The following is a 16,866-nucleotide window of genomic DNA, read 5'->3' on the forward strand; positions in this document are numbered from 1 at the left end:
GGCAGACAGAGCTCGGTCGGGTTTGGGGCAAACGGGTCGCGGAGAGGAGGGGAGCTGGGGGGAGAGAGCAAGAACCCGGACGTAAAGGTGAGTAGCGGAGACCTGAGCCCAGCCTGCACCCCCTCCCGCCCCCCCCTCCCCAAGGCCCCCTCGCAGCCCGCCTGCGGCTCTGGCCAGCACCTGGTCCCTCTCCCGCGCGTCGCACAGCGTAGTCTTTGGAGGCAGGGCGAGCTGGCACGCGACTCGCGCGTCCACCGCGGGGGTGGAGAGCTCCCGGCAGCGTCCGCTTCCCTACTCGCCCGATTCCATTCTCTGATACACACCCCTTAGTGGGAACTAGGGCCGGTCCTCATCCCCTTTTTGGCCTACCTTGCTTGGATGTCCCTGCCTGTACGGACTGCCGGCTCCGGAGGCTGCCGGCAGGACAGAGGCCCAGAAGCGCGCACCCGAGCAGCTAAGCCGGCCCTGGGGCGCGCTCACCACTAGGGGGTGCGCGCTCGCACCGCCTCCTGTTCCGACCCTATATCCCTTTACGGCAATCGCGAAAGTGTCGTGAATGTGCTGCCGCGGATCAGAGTCACTCAGTCGGCTGGAGGCGGAGGTCTGTTTCCAGGGGTGTGCTTTTGGGGGCCGGGGTAAGGCTGCGGGGCTCGGTCTTTGGAAAATGGCCAGGGTGTGAAGGGTATGTCCGGGGACACGACTCTCAAGAGGGCTGGAGAGATGGCTGCAAGCTCTGGGGTGGGGCATTGGAATATAGCTCTGTATGGACTCGCGCGAGGCAAACGCAGTCCTGCCTCGCGCTCGCTTGTGGGGAGGGCGAGGGGCGACTGCTCCTATGGCCCCGGATGGAGAGATTGATATGGGGCATTGCCAGCGGTAGAGTCCGGGGGCTGCTGTGCTGGGAGTCGGGGTGGGGAAAACCTCGACGGCCCGGACTGGGCGGGCCGAGGGCGCTGCCCGCGCGGAACCGACCTTGGCTCTCAGGTCCACACCCTCCTGCTCAGGTGCTGCCAGGTCCACAAACGTATTACATCCTGTGCCGGATTTGCCTTCCCTTTGGAATACGGTGCTGGTGATTCGTGGCTAGGGCCGCACTTCTTGGTCAGCAACTTTTCTAGAAATTTCAGGATATATTGACAAGCTCTGAGGTTGCCAGCTAGGGCTTATTTCAGCAGTATTCTTGGAAGGAGAAAGGACAGGAGGGTTTGCTAGTCTTTGCCGGTATTCCAAGAATACTGGATGAATGGGATCTTTACGTTTAACTTGTTTTTTCTCCAATTCGGTGCTTGGCGTTTTTGTGTCATTTTTGACGTTTTGCATCATTGGTATTAATATATAATTTTGCTTGAAGTCTCAGTTCATTGATGAATCCTTGTTACGGTAGTAGGCAAATTCATAATTATCTTTAAACAAATGTTAGTGTCTTGTATGTGAACAAAGAATAAAGATTCGGTTTCTACTCTCATACTAGTAGGCATGTGTTCAGTGGAGGTGTTGAATTGAGTAACAACCCAAGTAAGACTGGTGAAGGCATTTAGGGCGTAAAGACTTTAGAACCATTGGCGTTCATGTAAAATTCCAGAAATCGAAGTTCTAAAAGCAGTTTGCTACATATTTGTTTTGTGCTGAGCAAAAGCTAGTCAGAAGCCCCTTGTACAACCTGTCTTTACAACCCTGCCATTTAAGAAATAAGCTAGATAAATATGCCTCTTGTATTAACCTGTTCTGACAGAGGTGTCTTTATTTGTTGTCCAGTTAATAGATTATTATTGAATATTTACAATTGTGGTTTCATAACTTCATTCTTCTTCCTCTCCCACACCCAGTCTCTTAAAATTTACGTTATAAACACTATTATATATTTGATATTTAACTGTAAACTTGTTTTATAACCGCAGTTATATTTTATTGCATAGTCAGTGTGTTTTCTAGGCAGCAGTAGACTTCTTTAAGCTGGCTAAAGTGCCGGTGATGTTCTTTTTGAGGGTCACGCTGTGCTGTCTCTTTCAAGGGAATAGGAAAATAATCCACAAAATGTTAGGCTTTGGCTTTGTTTGTTTGTTTCTGGAGGAAGTTGCTTCCTTTTTTTTTAAGGAATGCAAGATTTCACTTCAGCAAAACAGTAGATCTAAATTGTGTTACACAGTACTGTTTTAGCTTCCAAGTCTGCTGAAAAGGCTTTTGTTTTTGCTAACTTGTTCTGTGTATCACTTGTTAGATAATGCTGAATGTAATCCTGTGATCCTATTAGTTTTTTTTTAACTTGCTTTTTATAATTTGCTCTGCCTCCCAAATATTGTTCACCATTAGTATTTTCCTCTAGTCGTGCCATAAAAGTGGAAAGAGCTGTGTAGTCACCAGTTCCTGTGAGAGGACTATAAACATACTGCTGAATCAGCACAGCTCAAAACTTGGAACCCTTAGACATGGGAGGATGGGAATTTGGAATTTCACACTACAGGTTGGATATTGTGTAAGCTTACCTTATGCTCTGCTGAGCAGTTGGAGATTCCTTTTTTAGTGTGATACTTGTCAGGTGTTCCCCAGTGCTGAACACAGGAATAATGTAGGCAGCATGCTATTATCCTCAGCTGCTATAAGCACAGATGTTCTACATCATAGATTTAAGGTCCACGAATTTTGTATAATTTTAGTAAAGGTATTCATTAAATATCTCTGATTTTATTTTTTGTACCTTTGTTGGACTTTTCATATAAATATTCGTGCCTGCACAAAGAAGAATTTGGGTAGACCATATGTGCCCCCTCCTCTGGACTCCCACAACAGTTTGTTCGCAGTATAACTTAGCTGTTTACAAGACTCCCCACCACTACTTTGAGCTTGAGAGCATGGATGGCATATTTCAATCCTTCTGTTTCCTCAAGGGTCTAGAGCAACTAGGTGTTCATTAAATACTAGATGAACCATATTTGTTCATTGTTCCACAAATAAGTACTGATTACCTACCTAATGTTAGGTATGGTCTGGGATTCTGGGGAAAGAATATTAAGACATGCAAGGCCCCTGCACTCCTGTGTCTTACATACCAGTGTGGGGAAAAGACCAAAAAACAACAACATCTAGCAAAAAAGTTCAAAATGTGGTAAGTGCTATGAAAGGAGTATCACATTTGAGCCAGGTTATAGCAGAGGAGGGGAATTTGCTGACTACAAGTGGAAAGGTTACAATAAGTATAGGACAGTACAATAGGTATAGGATCAGTATTAACATAAACTGAATTCCAGGTGATGAGAATTTTTAAACGTTTAAAATACTCACTTTTACTGTTACAATTTATCAGAACATTTCCTCAGTTAACAAATAGGCTGTGCTACAAAATTATAGGAATCTTTTCAAGTTAATTGATGGCTTTCTATAACATCAGAATAAAATCTTAATTCCTTGCCAAAGTCTATAAACCTCTGCATTGTCTGGCTTTTCAAACTTTATTTTATCCCACTCTTTCATATGGTTTACTACTGCCCCGCCATAGTGATCCCAGAGGTATGAATAAGAAAGATAAGCTCACTCTTGGGTCAGGGCCTGTTCTCCTTTTCTTGGACTGTTCTTCCCCTTGCTCTTGGAATGGCTAGCTCCTTCTCTTCCTCTGAATTTGGTATAAATGCTTCGTCTTCATCGTCTTCAACCACCTTATCTAATAAAATGTGCACCTCAACTATTTCCTGGCTCCATACCTTGTTTTCTCCATAGCGCCCATCACAGTGTGTAATGTTATTTGCTTGTTTACCTTCTTTTAGTTATTTTCCCATTGGACATGGGAGCTGGGACCATGTCTATCTTGTTTACTGCACTCAGATATTGGTTGAATGTGTTTGAAACTTGGAATCCATTTTCTCATAAAAACTTAGGACTGGTGTCTATGTTTCTAGGCTAACCAGCAATAATTTTAATTTCTTGCATTAATTTTTTAGTTCCTTATAGTGTGGGTAGAAAAATGACATTTTCTCCCCAACCTTTTGGGCATAAGCTTGACGTTAGATAAAAATCTGAAGTGGCTAAAGTAATTTTTGTAATGTTTATACCTCCTTTCCATATTCCCATCTCACATCCTTTTCCTCTTTCTCTCCATAGAGTCTGCTTTTCTATTGTAGCAACCTACACTGTCCTGCTCCCTTGGTATGCTTGCATTTCACTTGCTGAAATTCAGAAATGCCTCTTTTCTCCTGATACGGTTTTCGTGGCAATAGCCTCCTGGTCTCAGGTGATGGGAGGAAGGAACAGTGGAGATGGATCTGTGGTAGTGACAGCAACCTCTGTGGCTACCTGTTGAAAGCAAAGTAGCTAACTATATATGTCAGTGGCAACATGTATCTGAATTTTTATTTGAAATCTTGTTACTAATAAGCTTCATGGAGACAGTGTTCCAAATTGAAATATTCTTTTTTTTTAATGTATGAATTATATAATGACTAGATCTAGAAAGGTTTGTCAAAATGTAGATTTTTCTAAAAGAGAAATAGAAGGGAAAAAAAAATCTAGGTCAGAAGGGGAAAACACTTAGAAGGAAGGTATCAGTTTATCAAATAGTCCTGCCAAATGCTCAAACTTAAAACCATTAGGATCAGTTGCTGGTAGCTGTTTAGTGCCAAAAGCAGGCCAGCATCCTCAATATGTCACTTTTTAACTATAGGAGAATGGAACACTGCAATAATAAAATATAAATTGAGTTGGCTAAACTTTTTATTACCATTTTAAGTGGAAATCCATAAGAGCTGATTGATTATAGCTCACCAAATATGAAAATACATCATTCAATTTGACTTTTGAAAATTTGGCTGCTTTATAGTACAGTATTTTGGTGGTTATCAGTCTGTCATTTCATCTAAAATGATTTTGTAACCAGTTGTTTGACATTGTATAAATATTACTTTAAAACAGTTTTAATCAGTTGCTTTTGGTACAGTTGGGTGTGTGGAAGAATTCTTTGAAATAGTAGGAAATTAGCTTTCATTTGACTTGGCTTGAAAATTATTACAATATTTTTATTTCAGAGCACTTCAGTTAAATTGGGGTACTGATGATTCTTTATAGATTTTTGAAAATTTATTTAAGTCAGTTAATGACTACAATAACTATTCTCTAAACCAATTATTGAGATACATGATTGACTGAGGTTTGGGATGCCACTTTAGATCATTCGTGACATTGAAATTTTGGAATTTCTTGTTTTGGGGAATAGAGAGAAGTCATGGGCATGTTTTGCTACCAGGTCCATTGTTGAGATGTCCTAGACCCTGTATCACATTCTGTGTTCCCACAGTGCAGCATTTCCGGGAATTTCATATTGCATTCTGGATAGCTTTCTGCCAGGAGATCAGAGTACACCTGTGTTGGTTCAATGCCACTACCCTTTTAGTTCCATTAAGATTTTCTTTTTTTTTTTTCCTTTTTTAATCCTTTTATGGCTTCTCTTCCTGCTCGCTAATCATGAGTTTCCCACAAGGTTCTTTATTCTTTTCCTTTTCTCTTCATACTTAATGCCTTCAAGAAATTTTCTACTTTCTAGTCTTTAACTAGACTTCAGCTTCCAAGTTGAAAACTTGAAATTTCTATCTCTTACCCAAACTCCAGTCATTTGATTTTGTCTAAAACATCTCTACTTAAAAGTTGCATGTATGTCTTTCCTACTCTCATCCCGAGATCCCCTCTCACCCACACCCGCCAAAAGCCAAAATAACAAACTGATTTTCCTTCCAAACTCTCCTTTTTGACAGTAGTACCACTAGTCTTTAACTGTTGATTTCTTTTTTCTTCTACTTATTTACCCCTCATATCTAATTCCTAAGTACCTCCTCTTGATTCTTCCTTCTAAGTAGAAATTACTTATAGATTTGACTGTCTTTCATATTTCCATTTTTACCACCCTACTCTAGGCCCTCACCACTTCATACCTTTGATATCACCATACTGATTTTTAAGTGTTAAACTTGTCATTGTTTTCTTACATTGCTTAATAACTTATGATAGTTATGTTATTTCTGATCTTTTCGAAGTCAAGTGCAAGTACTTCAGGGATTTAAGGTTTTTTATGAACAGTCATCACTTAATGCAGTTATAGTTTTTTCTTACTACTTCAATTTATCAGGTCACTGCTAACACATAAATGGTGTCCTCTTAAAGTTAATTTTTTTCATTGTTGTTTATCCCCTCCTGGAATATCATTTATATCCCTTTCCACTAATAAGTTTTATCTTTTAATTTAAACAGAAACCTTGTGTTTGTTTGAACCTTACTTACCAGCTGTGTGAGTTTGGACAAGTTAATTAGCCTGTCCGTGCCTTAGTGTCACTTTCTGTAAAAATAGGGATAATTAATAGTCTTTACCTTCTTTGGTTGTTGAGAGGATTAGATGAGTTAATATATAAAACTTGCTTAAAGTGTTTAGTACATAGTAAGTGCTCAATAAATATTAGCTATTTTAAATAAATATCTAGTTTAAGACCCATTTGATTCAAGTCATTCCTCCACTATTAAGACTAATTTACTAGCTGTCTTTGGGTATGCCTTGGACCTCAGTTTCCATATATGTGAAATGATTAGGTCATTTCTAGGATTTTTTTTCGATTTATACTACTGAAAGTGTGAGATAGAAACAAGAAGATCATGAGCTTCGAAGTCAGGTAAACTATAAGGTAACAGGAAGCATATTACTATTAAAATTCTTAATATTTTTCACTTAAAGGTGAGGTTATATGACTTCTTTTGGCTACATCATCAATAAGAATTAGAGCTAAAAACAGATCCCTGGTGTTCTGATCCCTGTTTAATATGTAATATTCTGTTACCAGTTTGATTGTTTGTTTAATTTACTGACATTGATATAAATAGTGGCTGATGAATATATCTTTTTTTTCCCCCAGGTAAAGACTATCCACAAAAAGCTATAAAACAAGATAAATTATACTCCCTAAATTAAAAAAAGGCAAGATCCATGAGTGGGCATCGGTCAACAAGGAGACGATGTGGAGATTCTCACCCGGAGTCCCCTTTGGGCTTCGGGCATATGAGTACTCCAGGGTGTGTATTAAATAAATTGTTTCAGTTACCTACACCACCATTGTCAAGACACCAACTTAAGCGGCTAGAAGAACACAGGTATCAGAGTGCTGGACGGTCCCTGCTTGAGCCCTTAATGCAAGGGTATTGGGAATGGCTAGTTGGAAGAGTTCCCTCCTGGATTGCCCCAAATCTCATCACGATCATTGGATTGTCAATAAACATCTGTACAACTGTTTTATTAGTCTTCTACTGTCCTACAGCTACAGAGCAGGTAAGAGGAATTTCTTTAATAACAGATATAAACATTTATTGCATGCCAGAAACCCTATAATTGGGATTTTTAGGTCATTTAACTAAAGGTAAGATAATCTGACAGCTATTTGTCAACTGTTTTAAAGTATCCTATCATATATATCATTAATAAAGCTCATAGCTACAACCTACTTTATATACACTATGCTTATGAGAAACCAGAAGCAAAGTGTGGACTCTGATCCCAGTAGATAAATTAATGTTAGTTGAGACTAACATGTAAAATATTCCTTTAAAATCATTAAGTCTCAATTCTTTAAAAAAGAGTTTTATCCCATTTTTTTTAAAATGGCTAGTAAAGTCTTAGCAAAGTTTAAAATGATCAGAGAGGAAAGTCTGTGGTAGTAAGATGGCACAGCTATAAATCAGTCTTATCAAAAGTATTCTCTTGATTCCAGTAAGAGTTATTGAATATCCCTTTTACCTTCCTGTAAACATATGTGGCTGATAACCTCAGGAGTATCTCTCTTATTCTAAGAAGGCAAAAAAGTATAAGAAAGAAACAGTATAATGTATTTCCTGCTGTGGTATCCTGCTATGGCTGTCATTAAAAAAAGGGAAGCATGGTACTGCTTACAAAGACTCTCCCTGGGCCTTCTCAAATATAAGTCTCTCCACTGCTATTCCCTCTTTTACTTTCTCTACTCACTTCCTAAAACCAAAACTGAAACTAGAGCCCTTCATCTGAATGGGTAAATTGATGTTTAATTGATTTTAAAATGTTCTTGTCAAAAAGTGAACTGGGTAAATTGATGTTTAATTGATTTTAAAATATTCTTGTCAAAAAGCGAACTAAGGTAGTTAGGTAGATGAAGGAGAATCAAAAACATTTATTGTTCCTGTATTAATCAGAATGATCAGCCACAGGTAAACCAAGGGGATAGAAGGTGATCCTCAACTAAAGCTGTTAAAAGTGACTGAACCATGTAAATCATAATGGCCACAACATTCCTTGTCTTGTTTTAAGCTTGAAGTAATTTTTTTAATGTAGTCTTTTCAGATGATTTTTTGAGATAAAATTATCACCGTTCAATCCTTTATACCTTTCTGTTTTCATTAATTCATTTGTTACCACATATTGCTCTTAAAGTAGCTGTTGAGGGTCACAGTTACCTATAAAACATACTTTATTTTTTGTCTTTTGCCAGATGTTTATTTTCCCCTCACAATTGAATACCTTTATCTTAATTCCTCTTTTACTATACAGGTACAGTTTATACAGATTGTATGGATAAATTTCTGGTTTCCCCTCATTTTCTTAACTGTCTTGCTTTACATCAATCAATAAACTTAAAAATAAACACCAGTACAATTGTTTAAATATGTGCTGGGATTCTTTATCACATTCTTCGAGCTGTTTTACTCTTGGCTTACTTGAGGACCTGACATATACTTCCAGAGGAATCTGGTCCAGATCTCGCACATCTTTAGAGGTATAGAAGAACAGGGAACTGGGTTGGTTCCAGTTGAAGCCTTCTAAGTCCTAAACTAGTTCCAGGATGGGGATCAGGGAGTGAGAGCAGGGTGGAGGGTAGCTTGGCCACGAATAGTCATTTATTCAACACCCAGAGTATACCAGGCACCGTGTTCCCTATAATACTTTTCCTCATCCTCTCTTCTTAAGTGATTTGGAATTATTAGAGTAACCTTAGAATTAGTTACATCTTTGGGGAAACTTCCAGAATAGGAACTACACTAATCACAGAGAACTTTTCAGAATGCTGCTGGGAGGACTCAAGGTGGAATATGACTGTACAGTAATAATTCCCTGATTGATATATTCAGTGTATCAGGCTCTTAACCCAGCTGAGACCAGACTGGCTCCTGAATGAGAAGGCTTTCTTCTTAAAACACCTATGAGAGTTGTGAAATAATGGAAACAAGGAAGAAATATATAAATATTAGTTTAGTGTTCTACAGATTCACCGGAAGAAAGAAAAGTCCAAAGATAAGAAGGCTTTGCTCTCTCTTATATATGTAATAACCATCTTGCTGTTTTCTAGGATTATGTATATACTAATACTTGAAGTTGTCTCTGTTCCAGAGGAACACTTTTCCCCATTAAAATCCTAAAACCGCCAAGAAGTTCCTTGTCCCCTAAAGCAGTACTGTTCAATAGAAATTTCTGTGATGATGGTAGTGTTCTGTGTCTGTGTTGTCTGATACGGAGACCATAGATACTTCTGGCTGTTGAACACTTGAAATGTACCTAGCAACTGAGGAACTGAATTTTTGGTTTTATTTAATTTTAATGAATTTAAACTAAAATAATCACAGATGGCTGGCTAATGGCCATTATAGGACATTATAGGACAGCTCTAGAGAGTTACTGGATTCCTCTAAGAGTAAGAAGCAGTAGACCCAAAGTCTAGAAAGGTAGAGTTCTTAGTCTCATAAGATAAATCACTTAGTCCAGTGTGCTGGCATGTAAACTATGGTTACATAACCACAGTTATTGTTTTCCAGGTTGGTAACTCGAGCCTGGGGGAGGTATGTACGATGATCCTTTTAGCAACCTCAGTGTTTTAAAATATGAGATTCCAAGAAAACATTTAAGAGAAGATCTTTACCTTTAATAACTGAGATCTAAATAGACCTCTGTCAGAGAGATACCTCTTTGCAGTGCAGAATATACTGAATATTTTTTGCAGCTCTGAGTAGTTTTAATTTGCAGCCCTGAGCATTTAATATGGTTAACTTGATAACCAATATCTGAGAAATATCTTGTGGTTATAAAATTTTTTTCGTGGCCTGGACATGGGAAAATAGTAAAAAGTGATGCAAAACACTCTGACACATTCTTACGGAGAACAGACCAAATAGAAGCTCTCCTTTTTTATTTATTTATTTTATTTGTTTTTGGCTGCATTGGGTCTCTTGCTGCACACAGGCTTTCTCTAGTTGCAGCGAGCGGGGGCTACTCTTCATTGTGGTGCGCGGGCTTCTCGTTGTGGTGGCTTCTCTTGTTGTTCAGTACAGGTTCTAGGTGCACGGGCTTCAGTAGTTGTGGCAGGCGGGCTCAGTAGTTGTGGCTTGTGGGCTCTAGAGCACAGACTCAGTAGTTGTGGTGCATGGGCTTAGTTGTTGCTCCGCAGCATGTTGGATCTTCCCAGACCAGGGCTCGAATCCGTGTCCCCTGCATTGGCAGGCAGATTCTTTACCACTGCACCACCAGGGAAGTCCCAAAGCTCTCTTCTTTTAGTTCACTACATTTAAATTCAATATTAGTGGTTCAGTTTCTGTCTGGGAAAAGATAAACCATTCCTTGAAAATATGACCATAAATATTTGAAAAATAATATAAGCACTCTGTCTAGTAAGTAGATCATTATTTTCCTAGTGTTGTTTCATGGAACATTGAAGAGATGCCTAGAGCCCATGCTCCGCAACAAGGAAAGCCACCGCAATGAGAAGCCTGCACACCACAACAAAGAGTAGTCCCCGCTCGCCGCAACTAGGGAAAGCCCGCCCACAGCAACAAAGACCCAACACAGCCAAAAATTAAAAAAATAAATAAAATAAATAAATTTATAAAAAATAATAAATAAGTTACATGCTCAAATAAGTTTGGGAAATGGCAGCATGTTGTATCCCCCTTGAATATGCACAATAGGCATTAGTGAATAATCACAATATGCATTAGCAATCTGAAGGGCTGGAAGAAGTCCAGCAATTAAGAAATCTGTTTAACATTGTTTAATCCAATGTTTCCCAAGTGAGTTTAGCATGGAAATTTTATTTTCGTGTAATACCTATAAGCGTCTTGAAAGATACAATTTGGGAAAAACTGTACTGGGTTATTCATTAATTGATTCGTAGAATCTAAATGTTAGGAGAGATCTTATAGAAGTTACCTAGCCTAATCTCTCATGGGATTTCTGTATTATCCTTGTGAAGTAGTTATCCAGCATCTGTTTGAGTACTCCTACAAAGCAAGGAATTTTAATTCTCTTATAATTCTGATTGTTTACAGAAGTTTTTCATTATGTAGCACCTGGATCTTCTCTCCCATAGCCTCCAACGTCTCTGAAAAATGAAGATAAAATATCTGCAAGTAAAAATATATTAGCCAGATACAGTAATTAATATGACTTATTACTCTTGCTTTTCTTATTTTATTTCACAGGCACCTCTGTGGGCGTATATTGCTTGTGCATGTGGCCTTTTCATTTACCAGTCTTTGGATGCTATAGATGGGAAACAGGCAAGAAGAACCAATAGCAGTTCTCCTTTGGGAGAACTTTTTGATCATGGGTGTGATTCACTATCAACAGGTATTGTTGATTTTTTAATATTAATGATTAGCAGAGATAAAAGGAATATGATAAACAGTGATAATAAGATAAATAAGAGGTTCCTGGTGTTATAATAGTTATCAGAGTAAGTGGTTTTTTGTATTACAAGTTTTAATATTTTCAAAAATATAAATCTGGTTAATATTTGTTCATTATTTGGTGGTATTGGGAAATTTAGAAATTAATTTCTACTTAAGTTATTTTTAACCCTATATATTATTGTTTTGACACCTGTTGTTTTGAAATTCTAAGGGCATAATTGTTATCATGGAAAAATCTCATAAATTATTGATGAGAGTTCAATAATGCGAGACTAGGAATTTGTAGTCTTTATATTTAAATGGACGTTATGTAGACATGTAAAATTACGTTGTAGACTTGGAGTATAACCGTGATAATGGGCTTGGATGAAAAGACTAGAAAAAAATACACTAAGGTGCTAGCAATAGATAAGTTACTATAATTAGATTATATGTGTTATGTCTTTATTTGTACCATTTAAAAAATAATATTTCGGTAGTTTTTTAGAGGGAAAAAAGAAATTTAGAAATTAAGTGACAGTTTCTAACTAGTCTTCCTTTGAAGAAATCCCCTCACCCTGACTTCCCACCCACCCCCGACACACACACACTTATTTTTTATTTAGCAGCTCAGTTGGTTGCTTGTCATTTGTCATAGCATTTAAAATATTTTAAAAGAAGCAAACAAAAACCCTTGATGGTTTTACCTTGTGAACTCAGATTCACATACGTAGGTGTATGTTAAAATCATTGTTTCAGTGTATCCTGACAGCAGCTTGCTTAGTAGAGGGGAAGGAACAGCTAAGCTCTTATAAAGGCTAGTTGGGCATCTTGAAAGGCTATTATAATTTAATTAGTTGGCAGCAGAATGATAGGTGTCCTGTTTTTTAAGTGATAGTCATTTTTGCATTAGTAGTTTGAGTTCCAGACTTTTATAGGAAGTCCTCTTTTTTTCATGTATATTACCCATAATGAAATCTGCTAAATAAGAAAAGACAACTATCTATCTAAAGCTAGTAGGTCCCTTTGTGAATTATCTAGGCCTTTTGTTTTTCTTTCTTTTTGGCCTCTGCCTTGTAATTTTTCACTGCTAACTGGTATTATAGAGTTGGGGGAATACAGACATACCTCAGAGATATTGTGGGTTCGGTTCCAGACCACTGCAATAAATATTGCAATAAAGCGAGACACACAAATTTTTTTGGTTTCCAATGTATATAAATGATATTTTTACACTACACTTTAGTCTATTAACTGTGCCAGTAGCATTATGTCTGAAAAAACAATGTACATACCTTAATTAAAAAATACTTTATTGCTAAAAGAATGCTATCATCTGAGCCTTCAGCAAGTTGTAATCTTTTTGCAGTAGTAACATCAAAGATCACTGATCAGAAATCATCATGACAAATATAATAATAATGAAAAAAGTTTGAAATATTTTAAGAATTACCGAAATGTGACACAGAGATAACTAAGTGAACAAATGCTGTTGGAAAAAAAAAGGCACTGATAGACTTGCTCAATGCAGGGTTGCCATAAACCTTTACCTGGTTAAAAAAAAAAAAAAAAAAGGACAGTATCTGGAAGCATAGTATCTGCAAAGTGTAATAAAATGAGATATGCCTGTACTCCAAAAAATGCTAAAGTATTTTAGTTGCTTTCAAGAAGTTTGGTTCCACTAAGTGGTGTAGTGAAAGAAGAGATCGAAATTACAGGGTAAATGATAATGTAAAAGATGATATCCTACTTTCCTGTTTGCATAGATAACTGAGAGAAGATTGTACGTTCACAGCATGTTTTCTTTTTGCCTCATGTAAAATCATTTCCAGCTCAGTTAATGTTTGTTATTCAGATTTTTCAGTTTTCATTATGATCTTTCTTTTTCAGTTTTCGTGGTTCTTGGAACTTGTATTGCAGTGCAACTGGGGACAAACCCTGACTGGATGTTTTTTTGTTGTTTTGCTGGGACATTCATGTTCTATTGTGCACATTGGCAAACATATGTTTCTGGAACATTGCGATTTGGAATGTAAGTAACACTTAATGGTGATTTTGTTTTCTCTTTCAAATATGTAGAATGTTGCTTATAGGTATTTGAGTACTAGGACTTGATTAAATCACTAGTTCAGTAAATAAAAGACGTTTAAAACTCTCGTTATTTAGCTACTATGTAACGGTCTCAATCATGTGTCCTTCTGTCACACTTTTTAAAAGGAAATATTAGAACCTCCCAACCAATATTTTTAAAGTAACATGAAAAACAGTAGGCCCTTCACTCATATCCACTGTATTTCCCTCAGACAAATTCATTTTTCTTTCTCCCCACTGTTATTCACCTTAACACTATGTTTTACTTTGACACATGAAAATGTATTTTCAGGAAAGAAAAGATAGTTTATGAAAGCAAAGAGCAACTCTTATCTCCAAATATCATAGCTTAATTAGATTTTATTCTTTTCACATCGTTTTATTTATGAATCTATAAATATCTAAGCTCTTAATAATTTAGTGGATATGAGCACACCATATAGATTACTACTGCCAACAAAATGGCTAACAATTTAAAAAATGAAATAGAAACATTCTTCAAACTCCGAAGTGAATAGTTCCTACGTGGTGATTAGCACTTTTCCGTAAATATTAATGAGTAAACCAGTCTTGGAACAATGTTAAGGATGGAATTCACCAACTGGTGTTTAATTAAGTATCACAGATCCTATTTACACTGCTTAAGTTAGTCTTTTATTTTTTTCACGGTGTAGGATTAAAAGATAACTTGAGAAAAGACTCTGAAAACTTCATGGAATATCAAAATAAAAATCTTGATGTCAAATGATAGGAGAATATCTTAACCTAATTTCTCATTAAGGCAAATAATTAATGAATTTTAAAATTTTAGATCACTGATAAACTTAGTTTTCTAGGCCTTGAAAAAGCCAGAATGCATAGAAATTTTTAGCTGTTCCCTACAAGTTCACTTCAGGTGATTTTTGCTAACCTTATTTAAATAGAATTTAAGATGTTCTTATGACAGTAAATGAATAATTATTAATACTTTGGATGTTAACTAAAAGACATGTCTTGGAAGAGTTTAAAGATAAAAGGATTTAGAGAACATGTTTAAGGCACATCTCAAGTGACAATAGTGGACATGAGTGTCCAGTTGAAAACTGTATGCCTGTGCATTCATCAGCAGTTTATAAAATGATCTATGCTCAGAAAATATTGAAGATATCTGATATTAGAAAAGAGCAGTAATCGAAAATATTATATGCAGATGTTTTTCCTCAATATTTTCATAGCCTTTACATTATCTCAGTAATGTTTTCATAGTTTTTTTCTGCTTTAGGTAAAAACCACAAATTATGATAGACTTCTAGGATCACTTGGTTTGTCCTAATTCAGTTTTAATTGTTTGTGATGTTACTGTTTTCAAAAATAGCAGAATTTGTAGTATCTGTTTTTCACATAGTTTATGTTTCATTGGTTATTATCTCACAGTTAACTTTCAAACCCTTATTTTGGAAGCTTATCTAGCCCTAACTTATTTTCTTTCCCTTTCAAGTAAAGCAGCACCAGCTACATGGTGTAGGAACTGAAGGAAGGAAAGAAAATGAACTGTGGAAGCAAGGGAAGAGTTAAATAGACAGTGTTTTTAGCAGTGATTTGCTATCACAACTTTCTTTTTGCCGGTCTTAAAATTTCCCTTGCAGTGTATTCCTTTGATGAAATATATACTTGAAGAACTGAAAGCAGTTCTATATTGTTAAATCATAAGATGCTTATAGGAGTGTGGCAGGAGATAAGGCTGGAGAAGATCCAGAAAATTGAGGGCCTTCTATGTCCTGCTGAGGGCTTTTTATCCTGAATCTATTGAGAACCTTTGCAGGACCTAAAGCAGGGAAATGACAAAAGTACCTTTTGGAAATACCAGTCTAGCAACAATTTGGAGGGTGAATTGGAGTGAGCTGTGACAGAAGTAAGAAGATCCCTTAGGAGCCATCAGCATAATTAAATGTGAGGAACAATGAAATCTGAACTAGCACAATGACAGTGCTATCGAAGAGAAAGGGATAGGTTGGAGAGAGACTTAAGAGGTAGAAACTGTAGGACATAGTCTGTATTTGGTTATGGAGAATGAATGAGAGAGCAGAGACTGGAATGACTCCCAGTTCCCCTCCTTGGGTGGTTGGATGGAAGGTGGAGAAAGGCCCTGCAGGGAGAGGAACCTATTCAAAGGAATAGTTTTATCTAGAACACGTATGTGAGGGATTTTAGACATCCAAATAGAATGAGAATAGCAGAAAACAGAGAGAGCAAGCCTAGAAAGAAGCCCATGAAAATTATTGAACAGCCAGAGTAGGAGGAGGCATACCAGAATGAAAAGCCAGTAGAGGGATGAATTTCAAAAGAGAACAATGCTAAGTGCTGCCAAGACTCAAAATGAGGCCAGACTGTAGGGAACAGAAGTGAACAAAATAAATAAGCACACAGTTAATACAGGTTACTTATAAAATGTGTAGCTGGGATGGCAAGGAGCAAGGTATCAGAGGAGCAAACATGGGCTCAAAGGAAGAAGGGGTTTGTATTTTTAATGGGAAAATTTTGAACATACAGAAGAAACTGACTTAGAAAAGAGATTGAAGACACCTGAAGAAAGGGGGGTGATTTATCGAGCTTAGACTGCTAAAAATGCAGGACCCAAAGGAGTAGAGTATCAGGCAGTTGGGACTAGATTAGGAGCACACTCTCCCTCTGAAACTGTAGTGCTTCCTTATAATGGTGTGGAAAAATATCTAGAAATATCGAGACCAGCTGGACTTAATTTCTCAGTTTAAATTAAATATTTGTATTGTGAAGGATTTTTTTTAATCGACTTTATTTATTTATTTAAATTGGCCGCAGCTTGTGGAATCTTAGTTCCCCCGACAAGGGATCGAACATGCGCCCTTGGCAGTGAAAGCATGGAGTCTTAACCACTGGACCGCCAAGGAATTCCCTAAGGGATTGGTTTTGATTTGGGAAAACTGTATACAGTTTTCTGAAATCTTGCATCCACATTAAAGCAACACCGAATTTAGTTATTTTTAAAATTAAAAGCAAGCTACAACCTTCATAGAAATATACTGCAAGTGCTTTACATTTAAGGAAATATTTATCAGAATACCAATGTAATGGAAGCATATGGAATAATATAGATATTTCTAAAGTAGTTTT

The 16,866-nt window shown here is 37.3% G+C and overlaps 1 protein-coding gene across 5 annotated transcripts in view; it reads left to right on the forward strand.

Annotated features, from left to right (window-relative positions):
* Positions 1–6: 6 nt before the first annotated feature.
* Positions 7–16,866, forward strand: part of CEPT1 (choline/ethanolamine phosphotransferase 1) — a 36,536-nt gene continuing 19,676 nt past the window's right edge. Inside the window, exons 1-4 of one of the 5 annotated variants that reach the window (XM_060027070.1) lie at positions 7–87; positions 6,882–7,291; positions 11,458–11,605; positions 13,537–13,678. In XM_060027070.1, coding sequence (XP_059883053.1) covers positions 6,953–7,291; positions 11,458–11,605; positions 13,537–13,678 — 629 coding nt within the window. In that variant the 5' untranslated portion in view covers positions 7–87; positions 6,882–6,952. Of the gene's footprint in view, positions 88–526; positions 636–655; positions 683–6,881; positions 7,292–11,457; positions 11,606–13,536; positions 13,679–16,866 lie in introns of those variants that run through there. The other 4 variants (XM_060027063.1, XM_060027054.1, XM_060027079.1 and 1 more) reach the window with 4 other exon arrangements.

Source organism: Delphinus delphis, chromosome 1 (genome assembly GCF_949987515.2).
Source record: "Delphinus delphis chromosome 1, mDelDel1.2, whole genome shotgun sequence".
Taxonomy (NCBI): domain Eukaryota; kingdom Metazoa; phylum Chordata; class Mammalia; order Artiodactyla; family Delphinidae; genus Delphinus; species Delphinus delphis.